We start from the raw sequence: 27,587 nt of genomic DNA, 5'->3' as shown, positions 1-27,587 counted from the left end.
ATGTCTATGGAGTCGAGGATGATGCCTAAGAACTCTAAGCGTGTGACGGGACCTAACGTTTTCTCTTTGGAGAGAGGGACACCTCACTCCTGAAGCAGTGTTTAAGCTTGGCCAGTGAGATCCCTGAGCTGTCCTGTGGCGGGTTTATGGGGAGGAAGTCGTCCGGTAGGTGAAGGACGGAGGGGATTCTGACGATGTTCAGCAGGATCCAATAGAGCGCTTCCGAGAAGGAATTGAAGATGCAGGGGCTGCTTCTGCACCCGAAGGTCAGGCGAACGCGAAGATAGAGTTTGGACTCCCACTTAATACCGAACAAGTTCCACTGAGACGGATGAATAGGGATGATTTGAAGGCATCGGTAATGTCCGCTTTGGAGAGCCGAGCTCCGTGCCCTGTGAACTTGATCATCTTTATTGCATTATCCACTGAGGCATGGTGAAGGGAGAACTGATCTGGAGGGATGATGCTATTGACGCTGCAGAATGGGCCGGAGCAGGGAGCGGACAGATCGAAAATCAGCCTTTTATTTACGTGTGGCTATTCCGATGGGATTTGAACGGAACACTGAGAAGGGGGAGGAGCTAAAAGGACCGATTATATATCCTTTGAGAAGTTCTTTGTCGATGAGCTGGGAAACTATGTTGGGTTCTTTAGCGGCTGACTGTAAGTTTCTTGCTACGAAAGTCACTGTGGGAGATGGGAGGACCCCTACCCTGAAGCCTTGGGAGAGCCCTGACGGGAGATAGTCAACAAACACGGAATCTGTAGATAGCGCAGCTGCTAGCTGAGGGATGTTAATGGGAGTGGAGGGGTGATATTCCAGAATGTTTTTAGTTATTTATTTATTTGTTGATGTTTCTGGCGCAGAGCCACTGTGACGGCCCGTCCACACGGTGGCGTGCGTTACAGCTTCCAAACGCTTCTGCCCATTCACTTTGAATGGGGTGACGTTACTTTTAGTAGAACTGTATTTTGGGAAGCGACGTGGAGCGTTTGCTGGCGTTGCTCGCTTCAAAAAGTTGAGCAATGTTCAACTTTTGGCGCCTCGGCAGAAGCGTCAGCCAATGAAATCCCGTTTATGCAAATCTGCCGGTACAAGCGCTAGCCAATCAGACCGCGTGTATGTTGGGAGAGACTACGCAGGTAATTCCTCATATTCCAAAAATGTGAGAGAAAATTCATTATGGCGGTAGTGAATCACCCGGTGCTGTATGATCAGTCTCTGTTCATCTACCGGGATACAAACCAGAGGAGCGAGGCATGGAGGGAGGAGGCAGAGACGGTGGGTGAAACTGGTAGGTTTTCGCCTGTTGGGGATTTTTTTTTTTTTTTTTTTCCAGTTTACTTAGTTTTAACATTGCTATTGCTTTGTGTGTCGGGGGCAAGAGATTCATGTGATTGGTTGTTGCTGCTGTACGGACCAGTAGCGTAGCAGAAATTTACTTTAGGGTGGGCCTGTAAAAATATAGGGTGGGCCAGATTTTTCTTCTGCGCATCGGAAACTAACCACGATCCCGCCGGTACCGGTGGCAGATTACTTTTAGAATACTTCCTTTCCTCTTCTTTTTCTTCCTCCCTCCTCTTCTTTTTATCTTTTCTTTTCCTCTTCTTTTTTCTTTCTCTTTAGAATACTTTCTTTTCCATAACAGATGGGTATGTTTTGGTGAACGGGAGACACGTATTTTACTGTTTTAATGGCTTATGAATAGCACGAACACAACATTTTAGTGTCATTCTTGACAGCTCTCTCATCTGCACCGCACATAAAAAGAAAAATTCACCCAGACTGCATTCTTTGTACTGTCTTAAAACCTTTCCTTGGAAAAGTTTATGCATTGTCAGGTGTCCTTGGGTGCTTTGAAAGGCGCCCCTGAATAGAATACATTATCATTATTATTTATTATCTGAAACGATGTAATCACTTTTAAAACTTTTCCCAGTTACTTGCCCATGCATTCGGCAGCAGCAGACCATTCAGTTAGATTTGATCCCGTTATGAATGTCATCATTTCGACAATAAATAAATGCTACATAAACGTTATCTTCCACGTTTTATCTAAACATCTCCGTTTCTACCTTCCAATATGTTTTGAAAGAGAACTCTCTCTCTCTCTCTCTCATCTGCGTGCGGGGCGGGGCCTCACGGACACGCTGCATCTCTCGCTCGCAGATACGTTGCAGCGCTGTGCACACGGTTCTGCCGGTAATGAATATTACATTGTGAGGAAACTTTCCACCAATAATTCCAATAAGTATTCACTTCAGTTTTACGAAAGTAACTGCACTCAGTTTACTCGTTTTTCAAATGTAACGCCAGCTGAATATACTGATTTTTTTTTTTTTTCTTTCTTTCTTTTTCTTCCGATTACGTAACACCGTTACATGTATTCCGTTACAACCCAACCCTGTGTAAGGGTCGAGTGCAAACGTTTTCGTTAAAACTAGTACCTGAGTGCAACGGAAGTTGAAGCTCCTGTGGCGGAGTCTTCCAGAGCCTGGAGGCGAGCATCGATAGCTATCATGGAGCTAGCCAGGGATTGCAGGGAGCCGGCCGCGCTACTCTCCATAGGGGTGTGTGACGCTCCCGGACTGGCGAGCCTGAGAAGGGGTGGATTTTTTGGAGGGGGACGGGATCCTGGAGGGCTCGACTTCCTGCCCTTTTTTACCTCCGCGGCTGCGGCCTCGTCCTGCTCTCTGGGAAGCTGGCTGGAGCTGCTGCCCCGGACTGGGGAGCTACGCTGGAGACCTGGTCCGAGAGCTATCGCCGCTGAGAGAGAGTGAGGCCTGGGGCTGTGGGAAAGCCCTGCTGCAGGAGCCGAGCGATGAGGAAGTCTTCCTCTGTTGATAAGCCGCTGTGGGGAGCCGAACCGGGATCGGAGACTTCCAGAGAAGGTTCGTGTTCAGAATTGTCCGAGTTGGACATCTTGAGCTAGTTGTTTCTTACGGTTTTTCTCACGAGAAGCAGTATTGTATTGCAACTACCATTGCGTGTGATCATCTGCAATGACAACTGACAGGGAGGAAGAGCAGGTATTTAAGGCATTTAGCATGTGCAGCGATTGGCTGCTGAGGCGTGACGCCCTCATATTTAATGAGGGGGGAAGGGAGCCATAGAGTGACGTGTGAGTGACTCGAGTTAGGTCTTCCTTATTGAACTTGCGCTAAAGCTTTCATTAGCACATACCAGAGGTGTGGACTCGAGTCACATGACTTGGACTCGAGTCAGACTCGAGTCACACATTTTATGACTTGAGACTCGACTTGACAACATCACAAAAGACTTGCGACTCGACTTGGACTTGAACACCAATGACTCGGGACTTGACTTGGACTTGAGCCTTCTGACTTGAGGTGACTTGCTACTTTAATTCAGAGGTCTCCAACACGCCGATCGCGAGCTACCGCTAGAAGAGCAGACTCCCGTCGGGGAAAGCAGAATCTTCAGCCGCTCCTACTCTTGCTGAGAATCCTTGCAGGCAGGGGCGGGTCTTTATTTAGCTGGGCCACCATGCGGCCAATCATATGCGAGGACACACTAGGATCATACCATTATGTGAAAGAAGGGTGGGGGCAAAGCATGTGCAGAGCGACGGGGAGACGGGGAGCCGGATTTAAATGCAAGCGCGTCGGAAAAAGTCAAGAAATGAGCGAAAACCGAAAAAAGAAGCAGCATCTGGCTGCTTTTCAATGATATTGGAGAAAGCAAAGCTGAGTGCAGGATTTGTAAAATGAAAATAACCTTCAGAACAGGGTAAACACTCAGGATTTATTGTCAGAGGTGGGAGAAGTTCAGACAATTAAACAAAGTTACAATCAGTGTTCCCGCGGGGTCTTAATAAGTCTTAAAAAGTCTTACATTTGATAATCAGAATTGAAGGCCTTAAAAAGGTCTTAAATATGATTCAGAAGGTCTTAAAAATTATCGGATTTGAAAGGTACTTCTATGTTGCGATAGCGTCTAAATGTGTTTTGGGGGAAATGTCCGGGCTGCAAAGTAACCAGTACGGTAATAGCCTTTCAGTTCCCCCCAACAATTTGTATTGAATTAAATCAACATGGAACCAGTAATCACTAACTTTGTTTCCCCCGGCCCCTTGTTGGAGAACACCCAGCTAGTAACCTAGCAACCAAGCTTCAGCTCATGTAGCCTATCTTCGAATCTACTTACAAATACATATGGGGAAGTGTAAGTTCAACCGTATTTGGTTGGAAAACATCTAATTCAGTGCTTGGTTGAAACCAGTGGAGGGAACGTGTTTGAAGCCCGCTGCACCTTTTGCAAAATAAATTAGTGTTTGTTTTGCTAGTGGAGCGTTAGCTAGTGCAGCGTTAGCTAGTGCAGCAGCAGCTAATGCAGCAGGTCCCGCAACAACACCGGGGGACCTCCGGGCTAAGTTTGGGTCTACGTCAACTCTAAAAGCGGAGGTGCTGTAGACGCTAAATACCGTAGCTAAACACCAATCATACAACAGCAACGATGAAATAGTGTAGCCAAGGCAGCAGAGCTCTGAATATAGCGCTTGTCACTCTCTCTCAGAGACACACACACACACACACACACACATACACACTTAAGTCACAATTGGGGACACACATCTTTACACCCCCCCTTAGGGGACACCACTTTCTGAAGGGGTTAGAGAGATGCTGGTATGTGGAAAGTATTACTGGGAGTGCCAACATTATCAAAATCACTTGAGATTTTAGTTTAAAATAACTTTTGTCCAACCAGAATTAAACCTTCAGATTGGGGACAAATCATTTAAATGTCCTTTTTGGGGACTCCAGACATACACAAATACACAAACTGATTAAAGTGACTTTTGGGGACCACACTTTCCCATTGGGGACACGAGTCATTAAATGTCATTATCAGCAGGGGTGCAGTGGGAGGCGTGTGGTGTAGTGGGTTGTGCATTGGTGTTTGGATCAGGGGGTCACAGGTTCAAACCCCACTGCAGTCAGCATGTTGTTGTGTCCCTGAGACACTTCACCCCAAACTGCTCCTGTGGGGATTGTCCACAGTATTGAGTATGTAAGTCGCTTTGGATAAAACATGTGACATGTCATGTAATCAGCATGTATGCATTTTGTTAAGCTAATTTTAGTAAGGAGGACATGTAAAGTGGGTAAGAAATTCATCCTTTCACACTGTTCTCGAATAGATCATGACATGTCTAAATAAAACTGTGTAACTCTATCAAGCTAAACTGATACATCTCAAATACATGAGCATAAAGTAAAAACAAAATACAACTCAAATATATTAGCATAATGTAAAAACCACAGAGATTATTCAAAATATGGGCGTGGACCAAGCCCTTAATAAGTAGCTTGCCAAGCAAATCCAAAATGTAGAAAATACACACACAAAAAAAGGAAATGTAATTCAAATTAGCTACCCTAAACGAAACCTCAATCATAGCAAACTATCTACTTACTACTACTCTATATCTTTCTAACGCCCCTCCTTCCCCCACAATGAATATCGACCAATCACGTATTGACTTGATTTGCGGGACCAGCGTTGCAGTCGGGAAGAAATGCAATGTGGAGCAGCACCTCACCACATCATAAAGAGTTAGACCTTTCCTTCTGGCAGAATCAACACATCAGCCCCATTGAACAGCCTAGTCGTGCCAGCCTATACAACACATGAGGGGCAGAGTTTTACTGTGTGTGTGTTGCAACTTGCATATATATTTATTGCACTTGACACACACATACGCATGGCGTAATTTCCACTGAGGACATGTCCCACCTACTTTTCGAAATCCCGTTTGTGTCCCCCCACTTTACAAATATGTTTATTATCATTTTTAACGCAAGCCGTCATCGCCACGGAGCCTCTGTGAGCGAGACAGAGAGCAAGAGAGAGCACACCTTTATTTAATAGTTGTACAAAATAAAGTAAGAAATCATTTATTTCATTTTTATTTGTTCCGCTCATGGTACGCAAAACCCAATGTACAATAATTGCCAACAAAACATGTCTCAAACAAACACACCATTGAGCGAAAAGGAACAGGGAGAAGAAATACATCTTATATTACCTGCCCTTCTAAATAAAAAAAAGAAATTGAAATAGATGGTCTGTCCTTCATATTTATTTTTCACAGCCAAACATTACATTACATTTAGCTGACGATTTTATCCAAAGATACATAACAGTATCTTAGGATAATAAGAGAAACAACAACAAACATATTTCCCACTTGACGGTTAATGGAAAGAAACAAAACAAAAACGTTTAAAAGGGGAGTGATTAGTAAAATATGCATAAATAAAAAGAAAGAATGCTAACTAGGTAACACAAGATAAGAATAAACAAGTTTAAATGATTTGTTATTGGTTGTGATCATATTCTAAAGATGTTTGGATCATTGAAAAGTATACAGCTCCCTTTCATCTGAGTGTTGAGAGCTGTATCCATCAATTCCTTTTGTGCTCAAAGTGCAGCAGATTGATGCATTTCACTTCAACATTCAAAAACAAATCTTCCCGGGAGTGCATACCCCCGGATCCCCCTAGAGGGTGTGAGGTCCACCCCCAAATAAAGCAGGTTAAAATAATTAAATTAGGTTAAAGGTAAGCATATAATAATGTTAAAATGTGCTAAATATATACCAAAAAAAGGAGTAAAAGTAGCTATCGACTTGTTTTATTTTTTGAAAGTAGCCCTCATCCTAAAAAAGGTTGGAGACCCCTGATCTAAAGCGTTTCCTTCACAAGAGTCCCATACAATGATACAAATGAATTTCATACTTAATCTGACAGACATGAAACCAACAAAAACGTAAATGTGGATATAAAAACCTGTCAGTTTGTGTCATTCTTAGACTAATCATGTCCCTAGTCCCTATTCACAGTTTATTACATTCAACTTTTTTTTAATCATCTGAATACAAATTGGGGTCACAGTGACCAGAGGCATCTAAAGACAATGAAGCTCAAATATGAGCATAATATAAAAAACAACATACAGTTCAAAAATACATGATTATGAGTCCTGAGAACAGGCCTTTTTCATGCATTTTGTAAAGTCAGGGTTTTATTTTGGAGGAGAATTGTTCAATTTGTCTTTTTTCCTGTATATCACCAGATGTAAAATGTTACCATTGAATTACATGCTTGTCATTTCTTGGTTTCTGGGCCTGTTGTATAATGGGGCTCTGTCAGCCATTGGAATACATGTATGCAACTAATATGATGTAGGTGTGTTGGTACGGATGTGGAAGAGTGGTGTCAGCTGAGAAATGTGTGTGTGTGTGTGTGTGTGTGTGTGTGTGTGTGTGTGTGTGTGTGTGTGTGTGTGTGTGTGTGTGTGTGTGTGTGTGTCTGGATATACAATGTGTGTGTACAGAGACAACAATATACAGTAGATTTGGTTTACAGCAATTTGCAGTTTTCACCTCATATCTCTTTCTCCCTCATTCCCAAACTCATACACACTCGTACATATTAGACCTCCTTATACCTTGTATGTGTGTGAGAATGAGACAGGAGTAAGTGTGCTCTCATGGCATTTTGTTTTTCATTTGTGCTGTTTCATGTGTCTTGGAGGTAAACAGATGTATGATCTTGACCCAGCTTGACCTCGATGTTTTGAATTAGGTCAAGATCATACATATCTTTACCTCAAAGACACATGAAACAGCACAAATGAAAAACAAAATGCCATGAGAGCACACTTACTCCTGTTTCATTCTCACACATACAAGGTATAAGGAGGTTTAATATGCAGGGATGCAAACTCATCAGGTATGAAAAAGGTGACAAGGATCCGAGCCCTCGACCCCACGGAATATCGGTTTTAAAATTAGGAATAACATAGGATTTTAGCAGTCAGAACAACTAAAGCAGCAGTAATAATAACGCAAACGCCAAAGAGTCACATCTCATAGAAATATATAAAAGCATTTATTTTAATTGTGTAGCAGTCAGTTTATCATTTTGGCTGTTGAGCATTTTGAAAATCTATTGTCATGCCTCTGTGCAAGGCTTAGTCTTTCTATCTTTATGGCATCTGGTGTAAAGTAACTAAGTTCATCAACTAAAAAAGTACTACTTGGGTACAATTTTTAGATACTTGAACTTTACAAGTATTTCAATGTGTTGCTACTTTGTACTTCTACTCCTCTACAGTTCAGAGGTACATGGTGTACTTTTCCTCCACTACATGTATTTAATACCTTTAGTTACTTCACAGATGAATGATGTGAAATATAATCAAGTGTTGAATCAGACTTTAGTGCCACCTGGAGTAAATCCACCAGCTACCCTGCGGAATACAAAGCCATTCAAACTAGCTGCACCTTTACCAGCTTTGAGAACACTTTAATGATCAATCATTATAAAACATATCATATATATTATTCTGAAATGGACCAATCAAACAACGACTACTTTTACTGTGCTACTTTCACTATATTTTGATGAGAATACTTTTCTACTTTTACTTTAGGAACATTTTGAATGCAGGACTTTTACTGTAACAGAGTATTCCTACACTCTGGTACTTTTACTGTAACAGAGTATTCCTACACTCTGGTACTTCTACTTTTACTCAAGTACAAGATCTGAGTACTTCTACTTTTACAGTTACTATTAACAAACACACCCATAGGTAATGTAGCTGCTTAAGTTAGACCAGGGGTCGGCAACCCGCGGCCTCTGCTCTGGCCTCCTTGAGCTTAGACAAAAATAAGAAGGAAATAAAATAAAAGTATTTGTAGGACTATTTATATTTTGTTGCATGGTTGAAAATGTTTCGTATCTTGTATTTTGAGGTGATACTGTGACACATAAATAAAAAACAAAACGGTTTTAATTAGGTCAACTAAAATATGCGTCACATCCTGCTACGGTCCCGCGCGAGCGCCTTTTCTTGGAGGCGAATAACCTGACCCCCGGCTCCATGAGCGAACTATGGATAAATCAAAGAAAAGTACCGGAGGAACACAGGATTTAATTCTGTGTGGACAGAGTTATCTGCTTTCACAGCAAACGATGCTGGTTTACCGGTATGTTTGATATGTAGAGAGAAGTTGTCAACGGTGGTGCAGCCTTTACGTATCGAGGAACAACAAGGGAGAGGAAGACAGCTGACGATCTTCAGTCATAATTCAATGGGGTATGTCATGTATTTCAGAAAACACTTGTTATATTCCATGGAATGCTCTTAACATCCCGATAGCAATGAATATATTAAATGCTTTGACAATAAATACATCCAAAAATTAATCTCTGGAAGCCGTAGCGCTGTAAAAAGCACGACCAATCATCTGAGCCGGCTAAAGTAACTGGATGGCCTACCTGCCTGTCAGCCTTCCATCTGGGCACAAACTTATCTCGTGCCCTCATTGGTCATGTGCGCGTTCGTGTGTGTTGGAGGAGGGGCTCTGTGAGAAAGTCTGACGGAAGAGGCATATTTTTTCCGGTTGTGTATTTTCAAATTCTAGCGCACTCGAGCTGGTTTCTCCATTCTTACCTACCCTACCTTTAACTCTTTTTAGGGTGCAGCTATATGTTTTATTTATTTCAAAGTGGGCCCATTTTAATAATTAGTTTTTTTTCTTCCTTGGAAAGTGGCCAACTCCATTCTTGAGACCTCTCCTTCTCTTCTTCAGTTAAAGATGATCACTTGAGCCAGTGTAACTTTTGCAAGTGTTGCATAGTTGCTTGAAGAGGGACATAGTCTTCCTTATATGCTTCCACAATGTTTTTTTTAGCATATAGTCCTTGACAGTGAAAACAATGCACAAAGTCAATGGGACGTCTACATTTGCGTGGTCTGTAACAGGCCTGCAGCTCTCCAGCTCCCTCCCTCACAACATTGGCATTATGGGCAAAGTTCCCACGGCTTCTGATTATGCTCAACTGTTTTTGTCTTTCTTTTGAATTTTTTGGATGTTAGAATGCAATCGCAGCATCTGGTACCTTCCCATGTACAGCTTCCAGGTGTCGTGCAATTTTGGCTGTTGGATGGAAGCAATAGAGACAGTAATTCCTCTTGTTGTATACACGGCGAGATTCAGAGTTAGATGGGGGCAAAACTCGGATTGAGTCTTCATCGATTCTGCTTTTTTTGTTGTGTGTGTTTGAGTTTTTCTTTAGTGGACTGGGGGATGTAATCTTTCTTTTCCTTTGTGTGTCCCAGTTATTTTTCTTAGAAGAACAATTTGGTTTGGCTGGAGATAAAGGGGGATGTTGCAGAGATGGCAGGGGCTTTTTTGGAGTCAACGGTATGTCTTCTTCTAGCTCAGAAGAATCTTCTGCAGTGCTGTCCGGAACAAAGTCAGGATCACTGTAGTTAGTGAAAGACGAGTCAAGGGATGTTTCCATACATGAAGTAGCCTTGCAGAAAAAGAAAAAAATATGAAACAGATTTAGTTCAGCAGGGACCGATTCTGTGTCATAAAATACAGTAGGTCCTCCATTACTTAGTGCCATACACTGTGTCGATGTTTGGACTTGTATTACAGGTACTGTATCTCTTTTGGACGAGTGATATGGTATATAAGGCTACATTTATCTTAGTGTATTTAATTTAAAAACAGTAGAGATAAGTCAGGGAGAGTGGCATTGACCGGCAAACATTCAAGGTTACCAACACATCCAATTGGTTGGATCTGCAGATATGCAAGAAATCACGTTGCCTTAAAATACACCGGGTCAAGATGAAACAAATGGTGCAAAAGTAAGGGATTCCAGCACACATGATCTGAGACTAGTGCCAAAGCTTAATGAGCAGGGACAGCTAAATAGCACTTTACTTCAATACTAATTACGCAACAGCTGTAATTAAAGTTTAAAAGTCTCAAAATGCTACAACTACTGTCACAAACTGGATGAATGTGAAGTATTTTGTTAAAGGAGGATGAAAGCGTAATCAAGGAGCACTATTGGAGCGACTTTGATGGTTATTGGACTCAGGATTCATTCATTTGGATTCCCGCTGTATGAAGAAATGGATGGTGCAAGTGGAAACAATTCACAAAGGGATTAAACTGTTTAAAACACATGCTCAAAGTAAGCCGGATTTTGCCGATGTGTTTATGTGGATTCAAAAGTCGTAAATAATCTAAATGGAGGAGACCGATCTGATCGGAGCAGCTACAGTAGGACAAATAATCCAACTGAAACCGGCATGGACAATGACTATGTTTTAAAATGCGCTTATCCAGCAAAGCCTGGTTTGGACACTTTACGGGCAGAAGAAACATTTCTATTAAAGAAAGAATTATACATTTTTATGCCTTTAATAGCTACTAACTTGAATTTGTATTCAAATTAATTAATCAATTATCTGCGATCAGGTTGGGAACCACTGATCTACATGATTACAAGAGGATGGTCGCGGAGAGCAATTTCTGTCAGATGATCTGTTATACTCACAAGAGTATCCATGTCTGCCAATTGCTGAACCAGTTGTGCACGCTTTACCAAATTCATGGCATGTTCTCTTTGTTTAGCATGTTGTTCCTTCTCTGCAATTTGGTATCGATTGAAGCCTTCCTGAGGGTGTTGTTGCAAGTTGGTTGTTCGAGACTGTAATGAGAGCAATTCAATTAATAACTAATTAAAGCAAAGAACTTTTGAAAGCAACTTTAAATAACATTTCACAGCCACAAAATTAGCAATATTGTAATAGTAATTACATTATGTGCGACTGGAGTGCTGCTGTATTTGTTCATGTCATGATATGTGTTGAATCCAGGGGACTTCTAAAAGAAAAGAAAAAAACAAGATGTATAATAATAATAATAAATTACATTTTTTATTTAGAGCGCTTTTACAGGTGCTCAAAAGTGCTTTACGATTACATATTACACATATTAAGACATGTAAATGTCATTACTGTGGATATATCTATTATAGAAACATACATAACCTCTGTGTGTATATACAGTATATACACAGTCCAAGATATATACATTCTATCAATACAGCTCATATCTCATTGCAGAAAATATGCTAGGTGTGGGGGAAACTTCTGTTGCAAATGCAGGTGAGTCACCGACTCAAAAGGAGACACGAGGAGAGCTGGAGCTTTGATGGCAAACACTGATGGTTTATTACGAGCTTCGGCCGGAGAATTCACAAGGCATGTCACAGGGCCACGGTTTGACCACACGGTTGAGATGCCACCTTCAAATTTGAAGATTCCTCTCTCCTGCAAAACCCTTTAACAGGTTTGCTTGAGAGTAGGGATGGGTACCGAGAACCGGTACTAAATTGGACGGTATCGGTATACCGTTAAGCCGCTGGACAAACGGTGCTGCTATCGGTATATGTGTTACGTCTACTTCCTTAGTTTAACTTTAAACCATTCTGGTTGGTTGGGAACCCTCATCCCGTGTGATGTATCTGGTTTGAGACCCCTCTGATTGGCCACTGTAAATGCCACTCGTCATCTCTCTCAACAGCGCTCTTATTATTATTGAGACTCCCGTGCTAGTGCTAATAGTGCTAGCAGTAGCACGCTAACAACGTCCTCCTCAGTGCAACCTGATACGATTTGCGGGCCGTGTGTAAATGTGACCTGAGCGAAGGCTCGCAGGCAGGTTAGCTGCTGTGCACGGGTAATATGTTTTGTTTACCTGAGTGCAGTCTTGCAGGCACATCGCCTTGTCTTTTTTTAGTTTATTAACACTGACAGTGCATTAATGTGAGCTCCTACACCTATAATAATGTGGCCTTTCATTGAATGCTTTATAAACCAGTTAAACTTACAGAAGTTCATTGTGAATTGGAAAACTGCATTTAAATGTTGTTAAAGGTCAACGTTTCAATGTATGGTTCAGCAATTGTTGGTCGTTTTCTAGGAATTTACATATTTTAAGCTCAAATACTTTGTTCTATGTTTAAACCTTCAGACACATTTTGACGTTTTTCAGTTCAGTTCATTTATTTTGTGATGATTTTAAATTACAATCCAGAATAATATACGTACTCGCCTTTATCTTTTTGCCATCTTAGCCTTTTTACCAATTTCTTCATATCACAGTTTTGCATGATGTCACTGTAGGACAATATTTTAAGGATCTCTTGTCGAGCTAGGTTGTCAGTTTGAAATGTCTGGATGAAGATGTAACTGATTTACAAATGTTATTTTTTTTTTTACAAAATTCCTCTTTTCATCATCTGTCTGAGGGAAAAACCCCAAAAGCATGATAGGGCGAGCCAGGCCCCTTTAAGTTATTTTATTTATTTTTGTCTGCTTCTGAAAAGCTAATATATACCGGTATCGATAAAATCCTAACGATACCCATCCCTACCTGAGAGTAATCAACATTCCTTACTAGGTAGACTAAACAGCTGGGAACAACAACAAAATACTAGGACAGCCCCTCCTTATGGGAGATAACGTCAGAGGGCGAAAGGTAAACATCTATAGGAATTATTCCCTAGCACTATGTTTTTATTTTATTCAGTGTATGGGAATGTAGGTGGTCAAGAGAGAGAGAGAGAGACGGAGAAAGAAAGTGTACTGATCTGTTATTCATCTATCATAGATAAAAAATATCAATCTAAAACCAAACACTAGTTAACCCATATCCATAAACCCAGTAAATAACACACTGAGATCACTGCAGAGCAGTGCCCAAACTACACCATTTAATACAACTACATACCTTGTCCATGGCTAACATGATTAGGCCCAAATTGCGTCCTGCTGTTCCCCCCTTCTTTTTGAAAACCTTCATCTACTGAGACGAATGGCGATCTAGTTGAGACATGAAGGTAGGCAGCAGCGGATGGTGGTGATGCGGGTGAATTCTGCGTTTACCTGCAACACATTGTGATACAGGTTAAAATGTTTTGTTTAAAGCTGTTGCATCTATAATAATATCCATCAAGTATCATAGCAGAAAGGACAGGAGTTCATCTACTGGTGTAAACCAAACAAAGAATTTCAGTGCATCTTCTTTAAAGAGTCCTCTCCTGCTGATGTCCAGGTGTATATCAGTATGTAGTGTCTCTACTTTAAAGAGTCCTCTCCTGCAGATGTTCAGGTGTATATCAGTATGTAGTGTCTCTACTTTAAAGAGTCCTCTCCTGCTGATGTTCAGGTGTATATCAGTATGTAGTGTCTCTACTTTAAAGAGTCCTCTCCTGCTGATGTTCAGGTGTATATCAGTGTGTAGTGTCTCTACTTTAAAGAGTCCTCTCCTGCAGATGTTCAGGTGTATATCAGTATGTAGTGTCTCTACTTTAAAGAGTCCTCTCCTGCTGATGTTCAGGTGTATATCAGTGTGTAGTGTCTCTACTTTAAAGAGTCCTCTCCTGCAGATGTTCAGGTGTATATCAGTATGTAGTGTCTCTACTTTAAAGAGACCTCTGCTGCTGATGTTCAGGTTTATATCAGTATGTAGTGTCTCTACTTTAAAGAGTCCTCTCCTGCTGATGTTCAGGTGTATATCAGTATGTAGTGTCTCTACTTTAAAGAGTCCTCTCCTGCTGATGTTCAGGTGTATATCAGTATGTAGTGTCTCTACTTTAAAGAGTCCTCTCCTGCTGATGTTCAGGTGTATATCAGTATGTAGTGTCTCTACTTTAAAGAGTCCTCTCCTGCTGATGTTCAGGTGTATATCAGTATGTAGTGTCTCTACTTTAAAGAGTCCTCTCCTGCTGATGTTCAGGTGTATATCAGTATGTAGTGTCTCTACTTTAAAGAGTCCTCTCCTGCTGATGTTCAGGTGTATATCAGTATGTAGTGTCTCTACTTTAAAGCGTTATCTCATGCTGATGTTCAGGTGTATATCAGTATGCAGTGTCTCTACTTTAAAGAGTCCTCTCCTGCTGATGTTCAGGTGTATATCAGTATGTAGTGTCTCTACTTTAAAGAGTCCTCTCCTGCTGATGTTCAGGTGTATATCAGTATGTAGTGTCTCTACTTTAAAGAGTCCTCTCCTGCTGATGTTCAGGTGTATATCAGTATGTAGTGTCTCTACTTTAAAGAGTCCTCTCCTGCTGATGTTCAAGTGTATATCAGTATGTAGTGTCTCTACTTTAAAGAGTCCTCTCCTGCTGATGTCCAGGTGTATATCAGTATGTAGTGTCTCTACTTTAAAGAGTCCTCTCCTGCTGATGTTCAGGTGTATATCAGTATGTAGTGTCTCTACTTTAAAGAGTCCTCTCCTGCTGATGTTCAAGTGTATATCAGTATGTAGTGTATCTACTTTAAAGAGTCCTCTCCTGCTGATGTCCAGGTGTATATCAGTATGTAGTGTCTCTACTTTAAAGAGTCCTCTCCTGCTGATGTTCAGGTGTATATCAGTATGTAGTGTTTCTACTTTAAAGAGTCCTCTCCTGCTGATGTTCAAGTGTATATCAGTATGTAGTGTCTCTACTTTAAAGAGTCCTCTCCTGCTGATGTTCAGGTGTATATCAGTATGTAGTGTTTCTACTTTAAAGAGTCCTCTCCTGCTGATGTTCAGGTGTATATCAGTATGTAGTGTTTCTACTTTAAAGAGTCCTCTCCTGCTGATGTTCAGGTGTATATCAGTATGTAGTGTCTCTACTTTAAAGAGTCCTCTCCTGCTGATGTTCAGGTGTATATCATTATGTAGTGTCTCTACTTTAAAGAGTCCTCTCCTGCTGATGTTCAGGTGTATATCATTATGTAGTGTCTCTACTTTAAAGAGTCCTCTCCTGCTGATGTTCAGCAGGTGTATATCAGTATGTAGTGTCTCTACTTTAAAGAATCCTCTCCTGCTGATGTTCAGGTGTATATCAGTATGTAGTGTTTCTACTTTAAAGAGTCCTCTCCTGCTGATGTTCAGGTGTATATCAGTATGTAGTGTCTCTACTTTAAAGAATCCTCTCCTGCTGATGTTCAGGTGTATATCAGTATGTAGTGTTTCTACTTTAAAGAGTCCTCTCCTGCTGATGTTCAGGTGTATATCAGTATGTAGTGTTTCTACTTTAAAGAGTCCTCTCCTGCTGATGTTCAGGTGTATATCAGTATGTAGTGTCTCTACTGTGACATGTCTCCATGCTTAATGTTCAAAAAGCTCTCATTGGTTAGCTTGCAGGTTCTGTTGTAATTGGTCAACAGCTTAGATATGTCCCACCACTTAGCCAATCATGATAAATGTGTTGGAGCCTTAGACAATATAAGTGCACGATTCGCACGACAAAGTGAGGTCACTATGTCGCAGAAGCACATAAAACTTGCACTGTTTGCACAACAACTTTAACCGGCATTAGTAACTGCAGGCATAAATGCAAATATATTTAACAATCTGGACTCAAAAATTGATATATGTTCATTTAATTTATTTTCTGTTTTAACAGTTTCTTTGAATAATTACTACCTGTATATAATTGTAATGTAATCTTTAATTTTACTATCCGTACTGTCCTGTTTTTCATTCTCACTCTGTTGCTGCTTAAACTCCTGAATTTCCCCACGGGGATAATAAAATATGTATGTACAGCAGGGGTGCCCAACCTTTTTTGAACCGAGAGCTACTTTTAAAGTTGCCAGTCTGCCGAGATCTACCAGTCAAAATAGAGAGGCGTAGCTATTACTGACAGCCTACTGCCAGGTAAATACACACTTCTACTTGTATAAAACTGACCTTTGTACGATTAATACTCGATAAAATAATGCAGATCCTTTATCTTACCTCTTTCTAATCTACACACATACCAGTATTTAACTGAAGTTACACAACAGTGTTGTTGATACAGAGTTGGTGTTTATTCACACGTCACATACTACAGTGGGTAATGTTTTCAAGAAACATTGAACAGTTTTGCCACATATGACACAGGAGAAAAAGAAAAGACTCTGAACCCTTTCTTTGCCATTATATAAAAATAGTGTTGCTACAAAAGTATAAATTAGGCTTACTAATAAGACAACTCAGATCTAAAGTTACACAGGAATCTGCTGCCAAAGTGCAATAAAAAAGACAACATTAATCAAATCAAACCATTTTTTTGTTGCCTTTTAGTAGAGTATAAAAATAAATGCCTTTAAAATAGGATGCAAGCAACACTAGTTTCTTAACCTGAATTGATAATAGACTATAATCAATTTAAGTTTGCATTCTTATACCATTTTGTACAATAATTATAATGAATAAGTTCAAACAAACTAAAACTTACAGCTGATTAATAACGGTATCTAACTTGAGTTTTTATCAAAAACCTGTTGAAATGCTACTGTTATTTTTACTGTCCCCCAAAAGCGCATCGGCAGCCTCCAGGAATGCTTCTTTCACAACTTCGCCGTCTTTGAAAGACTTCATGTGTTTCGTGACTGACACGATAAGATGCTATGGTAGCAGCCTTGCTCTTGTTGTTGGGCCTGGTGAAAATGGACTGCTGTGCATTTAGCTGTGCTCTCAGGCCCCTCCCCTTTTGGGAGCGTAGGGCAGAATTAGGAGGGAATTCCGTCTCGCAGCGTTTGTGCACTGTTTTGAAATGCCGCTCCTAAATTACCCTTCTTCGATAAAGCTACGCTCGCATTGCAGATGAGACAGATGGACTTTGAATTGGAATAAATACAAAAATAATCATCCTCCCACTCGGAGTGAAAATTATATATGTTTTGCTTCTGCCATAATTGCTGTCTTGATTGTGTGCGGACTGTCACTCCTGTTGACACGGACAACGTTAGCGAATTAGTGCACTGCCCATTAGCCACGCCCCGACACATGGGGTCACGCCGGCCAATCACAAAGCTTTGATGCGTTCAAGTGCATTATTCTGGCACAGGAAGATTATTTTATAGGACATTAACGATAAAACTGAATATTGTTGTTCTATTTTTAGACACATCTCGCGATCGACTGGGAATCTCCCCGCGATCGACCGGTCGATCGCGATCGACTGGTTGGGCACCCCTGATGTACAGTATACAGTATGTAGTGTCTCTACTTTAAAGAGTCCTCTCCTGCTGATGTTCAGGTGTATATCAGTACGTAGTGTCTCTACTGTGACATGTCTCCATGCTTTAATGTACACTTACATACACCAAACTTTCCAGTTATATTCCTATCAATATTTTAAAGGCTTTTACAGAAGGGTTTTTTCATATATCATTCATAGCCTGAATTATATAACATTTTATACCTAAAAACAAAACAAAAACAAGAATTTTGAATCTGGCTTTATCCAATGTTCAGAAAAGTGTTCTTGAAATTTGTTAAAATATGCGCATATTTAATCATTTGTATATTTAAACAAACTATTTCAGAAAACTTGTAATACAAAAAACAATTGCCTTATTGCAAGTAATTAACTGGAGAAATGTCTAGCTGATATCTTTAAGTTAAAAAAAATACCCTATTCACCTGTAGTGTCTCGCCTTAACTGACAAATCCTACTCATTTAATCTTTGACTTATTTGGAGACGTGAAGGATACTTACTGTACTTTTGAGCCGCTGGCTTTCATCGATATATCTGGCCACTCCCCAACAACTTGGAAATCTGAAATTCAAAGTTGGAGAATTAGTCACACAATGAACTTCATGCCAAAAATAATTAATCCTGTATACTGTCATTACAAATCAAAATGTTTATATTGCACTGTTTTAACATGTATGACTTATCCTATTCCATGAATCACCCTATTATATCAATCCTACTTTAACATTTACTTTGTTTTTTGATCAAACACACACCTTTCAATAAGAAGGAAAACAATATGATATTTATAAATTCTAAGATTTCTTAAATTCAATTATCAAACACATTGATGTTAAAAGCACCTCATGTCCCAAAAGCCTGTATTCTTAACAGGAGTAAACGTATTAACACTTAAGGTAAAGTCTTGCATTCAGAGTTCAAGATACAAAGTTCTCCAAGTAAAATTGAATAGAAATTCAAATGTATAATCTATTTGACAAATAAGAGATCGCACACTTCCTGTGTTGTCATGGCAACGTGTGCAGATCAGTCCTAGGTTGCAGTTGAATAGTCCAAAAATCAGCTCCTATCGTCTATCCCTCGACCTCTGTGTGAAACGTCACAGGGTTAAGGGATAGTGGATAGGAGAATTCAAAAAGGACTTAGGAGAAGAGACTGTGGTACTTTAGAGAATCCCACTGCACTTTTCACTCTCACTCTCATATACTCTTTGACTCTATTTTGGCCTAGTAGAACAATAAGCAGCAGACTTTTACTTTTTTATCATTTCTACTGGATCCTAGATCTGCGCATGCGCATTACGGGTCAGGGATTGACTAACCGGTGTCAGTACCAGATATGTTCGGCCTACCAGATATGTTCGGGTGTATTTCCGTCGCATCCGTCATCCGTCATATCCGTCATATACTCACCTCCCTCTGCTCCCAGCGCTATGCTGCCACACACCGGCCGTCTGCGGAACTGCAGCCGGAGGAACTCGGTACAGCTTGTTATGTGTGTGTACTTAATTATTTACAATTAAAAAATATATATATTCTGCGTTACTTTAGCCAACACTTTTATAATATATAAGCCTGATCATGTCGTTGAAAGCAAGTACAGATGTTCTCCCTTTTCCACAGTTCTGTGTGAACTTCATCTAAGGCAGATGCTTTGCTTCTGCACCAGTTTAGCAGAAGTCTGTTTTGTAAGACTGGTTTTGTTGCAGTCTGTTCATGCTATGTGTTTCTTGCGTAAGACTATATACACACGGAACACATGTATTACAGGGCTGTACCCAGTGTGCTTCATAAAACATTTTTGAAGCTTATTTTTTTAAATTAAGCCGTTTCCATGTTATAACAGCATCTCGTTAAATCAATATCGGAAACAATAATTGTCTTTTTGTGGTTATTTAAATGTAATTTATGGTGCTGTTAGAGTGCTTATAGACTGACCCGTTAATACAGATGCCCCCCCCCCCTTTGTGTGCGGTGAGCTGGAGAGAAGGCAGTCTATTTATTTTGGTGAAAAAAAACCCCCTAACATATATGGATTGAATCAGAATATTGTGTTGGATCAAAACATATTGTACATTTTGAGAATTCTTACATCTATTACAATACATTTTGAGCTTTGGACAATGTTTGGATCAAACGAGCCAGAAACAACCTTAAGCAGCCACCACTGGAATATTATTGCAGTAATATTATAATACTAGTAGCCTTATATTAGTGTAGCCTAATATTGATCGACAAATATTTAGAAATAAATCTGGTTCTGCCTGCCTGCCTCATCGCACTATGCCCTGCTGCATTACCATGTATAGTATTTACATTCATAATGATCCTTTTTTGTTGCAGAGCTTTAGAGGCTTTAAGAGACGAACTGTCAATGATGCCAACTTGGCGACCTACAAACTAGATATAGCAATCTTGGAGCTATTGCGGCTAGCTACTTTCATTGGAAAGAGTCTCTAATTTTTTGTATGTATATATTTAATATATCCATCCCAAGCTTACCTACCCAACTGAATGAATTCACACATTCAAGTAAATAGAAAGACAGCACAGCATTCAAGTGTTTATTGAGAATTTGAACTTCAACGTTAATGGAAAAAGCTCCAAACTTTTCTCTACAGCCCTTAGTATCAAGAAATCCTTCTAGTTCCTTTTACATGTGGATAGGAAAACAGCACAGATTGTTCAGAATATATGAGGAAGCCATCAGGGAAGCAGCATGACCCAAGGCAGGACTGCAGAGACAGGTTCAGCCACGACCCGAAGTCCACGACCCGAAGTCCATGACGGGCAGCGTCCGGGAAAACCAAACTTGAAGGTAAGATATCAAAGGATGATCTTCATTAATTGCAGTGACAATTTAGTCTATTCTGACATTTGTTTGTGTGAGTTAATCTTTACCTATGATATCTGGTTGCAGAAGGGACTGCAATAGCCTGGATGTTGGTCATCAGAGTAGATGCCCTGCAATTCTCCTCTTTTACCTTTCCCAACATATCCTATGAATAGAAAAAGAAAATATTGTAATTGAATCACACTAGGACCACAACACACTAAATATGTAATGACACATAAACATTATTATCCAGAATAAGAAGTCTACCTGGTTTGCAGTTTTTGTAAGGCTCCAAGCATCCACGGCAGGTGTCAATGGTGTACATGACGTTGAAATCCTGCTTGTATGAAGCAGAGAACAAACTCCATGTAGCAACACCTGTGTAAAACAAGCATTTCAATAGAGCCATTAAAAATATGCATAGACACCACAGCTGTCGTATAGTGCTGCACCTTCACTGAATCACTTACTCTCAAGCCAGCGAAAGTGGGCCCCTCTTCTGAAAGACACAGTGGACATTGTGTCTCTGAAGGTGGTACACACTAGAGTGAGTGATGAGTACGCTTTGTCACCTTCCTGGAGAACCACTTCCATCAGAAGGTCCGAGAGAAGACAGTTTGGCAGCTGTGAAGTATTGGTCAGACTAGATCAAACATATTTAACAACACATTGACTAGACTGTTGCCAGCACAATCGAAATACCAAGATTCTTTGGGCTTCAGGTAGCAAAAATACACATTTTTAATATTAATGTTGAATATATCACACACATTTTTCTTATGTTTTGTTATTCTTCTCCTTGAGGTAAAAAACAGCTATCAATAAAGTTAAAAAAAAGCAGTGAGACATAATAGTTGGAAATTCTGCCGTGATCATAGGTCGTTTTTTAAACAAAAAACAGTTACTGCTTCACTGAAAAGATATTACCTCCAATATGAAGCACATGTCGGACTTTTGAAACTGGACCTTTGAAGGAAAATATAAGGTGTGGGTCATGTGATTGTTTAATTACATGTGTATACAATTATCAATATTGATATCAATCAATCAATCAATGTTTATTTATATAGCCCAATATCACAAATGTTACATTTGTCTCAGTGGACTTTACAGTTTGTACAAAATATCAGTATGACAATACGACACCCTCTGTCCTTAGACCCTCACATCGTACAAGGAAAAACTTCCGGAGAAAACCCACAGTTTAAAGGGAAAAATGGGAGAAACCTCAGGGAGAGCAACAGAGGAGGGATCCCTCTCCCAGGACGGACAGACGTGCAATAGATGCCGTGTGTAAATTGAAAAGATAATACATTTGCAACATAGGTAGTCCAAATGTTTGGAAATGCATGTGTGTATAATAGGAAGATGAATCCACGAGGATATCCATCCAGGACCTATGATCCAGGACCACAGCCACGACTCAAGATCCAGGGCTCGCGATCCAGGACAGAGGAGCGCAGGATCATCCATGACTCCGGATCCCGGCGTATATAGACACCAAAAAGAAAGACATTTGGGGAAGCTGGGTTAATCGGAACATGAGAGTACACAGGTATAGACAGAGAGAAGGAAGAAGTAAGATGTCCCCCGACAAACTAAGCCTATATCAGCAAAACTAGGGGCTGGATCTAATCAGCCCTAACTATAAGCTTTATCAAAAAGGAAGGTCTTAAGCGCACTCTTAAAAACGGATAGGGTGTCTGCCGCCCGAACACAAACTGGAAGCTGATTCCACAAATGTGGAGCTTGATAAGAAAAGGCTCTGGCTCCCATTGTACTTTTAGAGACTCTAGGAACAACCAACAACCCTGCATTATTGGAACGCAATGCCCTAGTAGGACAGTAGGGTATAATGAGTTCTTTAAGGTAAGATGGCGCCTGCCCATTAAGGGCTTTGTAGGCGAGAAGAAGAATTTTAAATTCTATCCTGTGTTCTATAGGGAGCCAGTGTAAGGCAGCCAGAACAGGAGTAATGTGGTCCCTTTTCCTAACTCTGGTTAGTACACGAGCTGCAGCATTTTGAATCAGCTGAAGCGACTTGACTGACTTCTTGGTACACCCTGATAATAAAGAGTTACAATAATCCAGCCTTGAAGTAACAAATGCATGGACTAGTTTCTCTGCATCGTTTTGAGGCAAGATATGCCTGATTTTTGCAATGTTACGTAGATGGAAGTAGGCGGTCCTTGAAATTGATTTTATGTGGGCGTTAAAGGATAAATCCTGATCAAATATAACACCAAGATTCCTTACAGTCTCACTGGAGGCCAAATTAATGCCATCCATAGTTAGTATATCCTTAGATAATTTGTTTCGTAGATTCTTCGGGCCAAGTACAATAACTTCAGTTTTGGTCGTGTTTAACATCAAAAAGTTTAAGGTCATCCACGTTTTTAAGTCCTTAAGGCAGTCTTGAATTTTATTTAGATGATTAATTTCATCAGGCTTGATTGATAAATATAGTTGAGTATCATCCGCATTACAATGAAAGTTTACAGAATGATTCCTTATAATATTGCCTAACGGAAGCATATATAATGTGAACAAAATAGGTCCGAGCACTGAGCCCTGTGGCACTCCATGGCTAACTTTGGTTTGCGTGGAAGATTCATCATTGACACGTACAAACTGAGAGCGTTCAGATAGATAGGACCTAAACCAGTCTAAAGCAGTTCCCTGTATGCCAACTAAGTGCTCTAGTCTTTGCAATAAGATATCATGGTCGATAGTATCAAATGCAGCACTGAGATCGAGCAAAACAAGAATAGAGACACGTCCCTTGTCAGAGGCTATTAGAATGTCATTTGTGACTTTAACCAGAGCTGTCTCTGTGCTATGATGTGTTCTAAAGCCAGACTGAAAAGCTTCAAATAAATCATTGTTTTTTAAGTAATCACACAGCTGTTTTGCGACCGCTTTCTCAAGAATTTTTGAGAGGAACGGAAGATTAGAAATAGGTCTATAGTTGGCTAAAACCTCTGGATCGAGGTTGTGCTTTTTAAGAAGCGGTTTTATCACTGCTACTTTGAATGATTGTGGAACATAGCCTGATAATAAAGACATATTCATAATATTTAATAAATAAGTGCTAATTAATGGAAAAACTTCCTTCAACAGCTTAGTTGGAATTGGGTCTAACATGCACGTTGATGGTTTAGAAGAGAGAATCATTGAATTTAATTGTTCAAGGTTTATGGCTGAAAAGCATTCTAGTTTACTATCTAGTGTAATATTAGAACTTACGTTTCCGGGAGCTGATGATAACACTATACTGGTCAAAGGCAAGAGGTCATTAATTTTGTTTCTAAGAGTAACAATTTTATCGTTAAAAAAGCACATAAAATCATTACTACTGAGTGCTATGGGAATCGAAGGCTCAATCGAGCTGTGGCTTTCTGTCAGCCTGGCTACAGTGCTGAAAAGAAATCTTGCATTATTCTTATTCTCATCTATTAATGAAGAGTAGTAGGCTGCTCTCGCTTTACGCAGTGCTTTCTTATATTCATTGAGAGTAATATGCCAAATTAAACGAGATTAGTTTAGATATGTATGCATGTGTTAAATAATCTGGATTGTTACATTTCTTTATCACAAACAGGAGTGTGCCTATTGACCTCATGTTCTGTCTTTTGCTTCTTTGAGACCCTGTACACTGGCTCCAGTGCCCCTTTGAGCAGCTCTTCGGCCTCATTGGTCCAGTAAGAAAACCTCTGTCCGTGGCTATAAAAATCACATAATATCAGGATGAAAATGTAAATCAGTGTCAAAGAAACTGTTGTCTATAAAGTAACATTTAAAATGTATGATTTACCCTTCAATCTGGTACCGTTCCATGAGCATAATGCACCACCATTTCCGGATCTGTGCTATGTCCCGCTAAAAGAAAATGTAACAATAATAAAGTTGAAAATGAATGGAACCTCATCATTTGTCTACTCAATGTTAGCCCCCTCTTCCCCCTGAAATACTAACTCAGAGGATAAATACTGACCTCGGTAAACCAAAGTGGAGCATCTGTGCTGAAGTTGAGTGCATACTGTGAAAGGATAAAGATCTGTTAAGTTATGAGTTTCAAAAACTAACAAAACCCCTTAAAAAAAAGTGTCAAGGGAGGAATTTACCATCAGTATGAAGACACCACAGTCATTGCCCGTGGTTTGGTGAGGCAAACCCTGTAAGAATTTGGAATTTAACAGTGATGTTCATGGTCAAATGTAAAATAAAGACATGTGAAAGCAGGTGTATGAGATGGTGGAGAAATGTACCTTGACGTCTCTGCCGAACTTTACTGTCCACTGACCTGGAGCAATGCGGTGCGCTAGGTCACTGTCAAAAGAAATGATAAGACATGGGAATTGATTTGGTGAAGGAACGCTATACTCAATATAATTCATGTTTTTGGATTTCCTTACATTGAACTATTGCATGCCTTAAAAGAGGAAAGTTATGAAAGCCACTGAACGGGGCTAAAATAAAACAAACAAAAATACGTTTACCAGCCTCTGAACAAAGCTGAACTTGAAAACAACCTTTGAACAAGGCTTATAACAAAATGAACATTATAATTCATAGCATCCTGTTGCAGACTCTTTTTCTTTTGGTTCCACTAAGGACACTCCAGACTTTGTGGAAATGGAGATATATTATAAATGAATTTGATCAGATTCAGACCCCTGGTCTACAAGATGGTTACTGCAGTATTAGAATACTATAAACTATTTAGAACTCCCATACAAGCCACAGAACGGTGGGGGTAATCATGTTACAAAAACCTAAATATGTCCTTGTAGGAATTGTCCCCAAAGCCATCTGGCTTAAGAGGGTCGAGCAAATATAACTCTCTCTTTGCTGGCTTGATCACCTGTCAACCATTGACAAAATAGCTGAAATTAGACATAATCAAACACCAGAAGAAAACCACACAGCACAACTTATGTTCATTTTGTACATGCTGGTGAGATCATTTGGAACAGACTCACGCAAAGCAAATAGTGATCTGCCTTTCCTTGCTGCCGACTCCAGGCAGGGATGAAAACCATGTCCTTGGTGGCCAATTGGTCAGCCTAGTATTTTAAACAAGGGATTTTAAGTTGCTGTATATCAATTTCAAGAAACATAGGTCTCAAGCAACAGGAACTTACTGGAAAACTGGCCAACACGTCAGCTGTTTTGGACTTCCAGGTAGGAACCACATACATATCCACGATGTATATATCTTTGCCCTATATTGATAGTTTTTCAAAAAAAATGAAATCTTCATAGAAGTATGTTCAACAACAAGAGACAACCACACTTCACGAGATTGGAGTTTCACCACTAAACAGCTATTTAGAAAATATGTGTTATTCAAAAGAAAAAAGCAGGCCAATGATGTCTGTTGAAAACCGTACATGTCTTTGGGTGGCTTCTTGTACCATCTTCAGGCACGTGTTTCCAATCTGAAACAGTAACAACAGTAAGTTACCTGTGCCATTTATTTGAGACAAGATGAAGTTGGGAGGAAAGCTCAAGTATACCTACATTTGACTCCATGCACTGAGGAAGACCCAGGCTCCAAAAGTCCTCTCTGGTCAGGCACACATCACCCTCCTTCACAATGACCTCTGCTCCAGGCCTATTGTGGTCTAGCACATAGCTGAGCTGCAAATAACAGATTGCAAAACATACTTCAAGCCAATAGAAAACATAGAAAAATTAAAATCAAAACAATGCACCTCCATCACTGTGCATGAAGTAAACATATATCTACCAGCTTGTCTTGAATCGGATGTAGATCCTTTGCGTATTTCGCACCAGAGAGGGCATACTGGTGGTCAGCAACAGACCCCTCCGAATCCAACTTCGGTTCAGCTGTTATTAGATAGACAAAAAATAGTATTATTGAAGTACCACACATGAAGTATACCTAAAATGTGTCCTTGTATTGATAATCAAAATACCTCTCAACATAGGCCTGATAAAGGGCTTCAGCTGAGACACATTCACACTCTGTCTCAGCTGAGCTCCTGTTGAGCTCAACAGGGTTGCCACACCCTTGTTGGTGATTGAGGAAACCACATAAGGGCCAAACCAGTTGCACTCCAGTTTTCCACCTTTTCGGCCCTCCTTCCTCTTATTCGCTCTTAGGACCTCATCTCCAACGTTAATCAGGAAAGATTTCACATTCTTTCCCTTGCGTTTTTCAAAAGAGATTTTCTGTCTCTGTTGTGCTATTTGGATGTTCTGGTAAATCTGAGAAAGATATGTAACAGTTATCATTTACAGTCCTTAACATACGCTTGCATTTTTTAGGAGTTATTATGTTTTAAATATTGCCATTTTATTCTCACCTTCGAGTGCAAATCTGCAATGGTTGCAGCCTTTGCCTCAAGCTGCTGTTCTGCCTCATCAGCAGGCACCAAAACAGAGGTATCATCCCTGTCATTGACTGTAGCATTTATAACACCCGGGACGCGAGGGTGCCTCCCAAACTGGGCAAAATAGGGCGTGCACTTGGTTGACCTCTGAAAGCATAAAAATTCCTTTTAGTATCTCTGTTGAGTATTGTTTCCATCTGCATTTGTTACAACATTGTACCTGCTTTGAGGTGTTAATGCTCGCCACAATGCCCCTCAGATGTAAATCCCAGTCATTCTGGTCCTCTCCACAGTACTTTGCAAGTGCTTTTTTTATGTTTTGGTTTGTACGCTCATCTTGGCCATTGCACTGGGGATGGTACGCTGAAGTGATGCAGTGTTTTACACCCAGTGCATCAAAAACACCACGGTTGACCTGCAGATGGTTTAGTGTACACCAATTACCAAATTACATTGTTACACATAACACATACACTGTATTAGATAGATTATTGTACCTCATTGAC

At 40.2% G+C, this 27,587-nt stretch overlaps 2 protein-coding genes across 6 annotated transcripts; both read right to left on the bottom strand.

Annotated features, from left to right (window-relative positions):
* Positions 1–9,581: 9,581 nt before the first annotated feature.
* On the bottom strand, positions 9,582–13,915 carry LOC117562228. Its single transcript, XM_034240079.1, has 4 exons — positions 13,638–13,915; positions 11,661–11,726; positions 11,398–11,550; positions 9,582–10,356 (listed from the first exon to the last, which is right to left on the bottom strand). The coding sequence occupies exons 1-4, from the start codon at positions 13,707–13,709 to the stop codon at positions 9,913–9,915; spliced, it is 735 nt and encodes a 244-aa protein (XP_034095970.1). The 5' UTR covers positions 13,710–13,915; the 3' UTR covers positions 9,582–9,912.
* A 6,521-nt stretch (positions 13,916–20,436) lies between these two features.
* Positions 20,437–27,091, bottom strand: LOC117562226. Of its 5 annotated transcripts, XM_034240076.1 has the most exons (17): positions 27,055–27,090; positions 26,665–26,956; positions 26,475–26,575; positions 26,246–26,365; positions 26,116–26,163; positions 25,867–25,947; positions 25,705–25,788; positions 24,991–25,051; positions 24,847–24,897; positions 24,717–24,761; positions 24,537–24,601; positions 24,340–24,445; positions 21,650–21,688; positions 21,193–21,346; positions 20,990–21,100; positions 20,788–20,885; positions 20,437–20,697 (listed from the first exon to the last, which is right to left on the bottom strand). In XM_034240076.1, coding segments are annotated over exons 5-16 (897 nt in total). In that variant the 5' UTR covers positions 26,118–26,163; positions 26,246–26,365; positions 26,475–26,575; positions 26,665–26,956; positions 27,055–27,090; the 3' UTR covers positions 20,437–20,697. The 5 variants fall into 5 exon arrangements, with proteins under 5 accessions (XP_034095967.1, XP_034095969.1, XP_034095965.1 ...); XM_034240078.1 differs by lacking the exon at positions 25,705–25,788 and having other exon boundaries at positions 27,055–27,091; XM_034240074.1 differs by lacking the exons at positions 26,116–26,163; positions 26,246–26,365; positions 26,475–26,575; positions 26,665–26,956; positions 27,055–27,090 and having other exon boundaries at positions 25,867–26,104.
* Positions 27,092–27,587: the final 496 nt, after the last annotated feature.

Source organism: Gymnodraco acuticeps, unplaced genomic scaffold (genome assembly GCF_902827175.1).
Source record: "Gymnodraco acuticeps unplaced genomic scaffold, fGymAcu1.1, whole genome shotgun sequence".
Classification (NCBI taxonomy): Eukaryota; Metazoa; Chordata; class Actinopteri; order Perciformes; family Bathydraconidae; genus Gymnodraco; species Gymnodraco acuticeps.
Note: the sequence above shows the minus strand (reverse complement) of the source record. Positions and strands in the feature narration are given on the sequence as shown.

What these genes read in the sequence shown, in the direction of transcription:
- LOC117562228 (XM_034240079.1), bottom strand. Translation starts at nt 13,709, where the DNA reads ATGAAGGTTTTCAAAAAGAAGGGGGGAACAGCAGGACGCAATTTGGGC. An exon ending in TCATGTTAGCCATGGACAAG is followed by an intron (nt 11,727 to 13,637) that starts GTATGTAGTTGT and finishes CTTTTCTTTTAG; the next exon opens with AAGTCCCCTGGATTCAACAC. An exon ending in GCACTCCAGTCGCACATAAT is followed by an intron (nt 11,551 to 11,660) that starts GTAATTACTATT and finishes CTCTCATTACAG; the next exon opens with TCTCGAACAACCAACTTGCA.
- LOC117562226 (XM_034240074.1), bottom strand. Translation starts at nt 25,985, where the DNA reads ATGAAGATTTCATTTTTTTTGAAAAACTATCAATATAGGGCAAAGATA. An exon ending in CAGATCACTATTTGCTTTGC is followed by an intron (nt 25,052 to 25,704) that starts GTGAGTCTGTTC and finishes TTCTTTTGACAG; the next exon opens with TGACCTAGCGCACCGCATTG. An exon ending in ACATGTGCTTCATATTGGAG is followed by an intron (nt 21,347 to 21,649) that starts GTAATATCTTTT and finishes AATACTTCACAG; the next exon opens with CTGCCAAACTGTCTTCTCTC.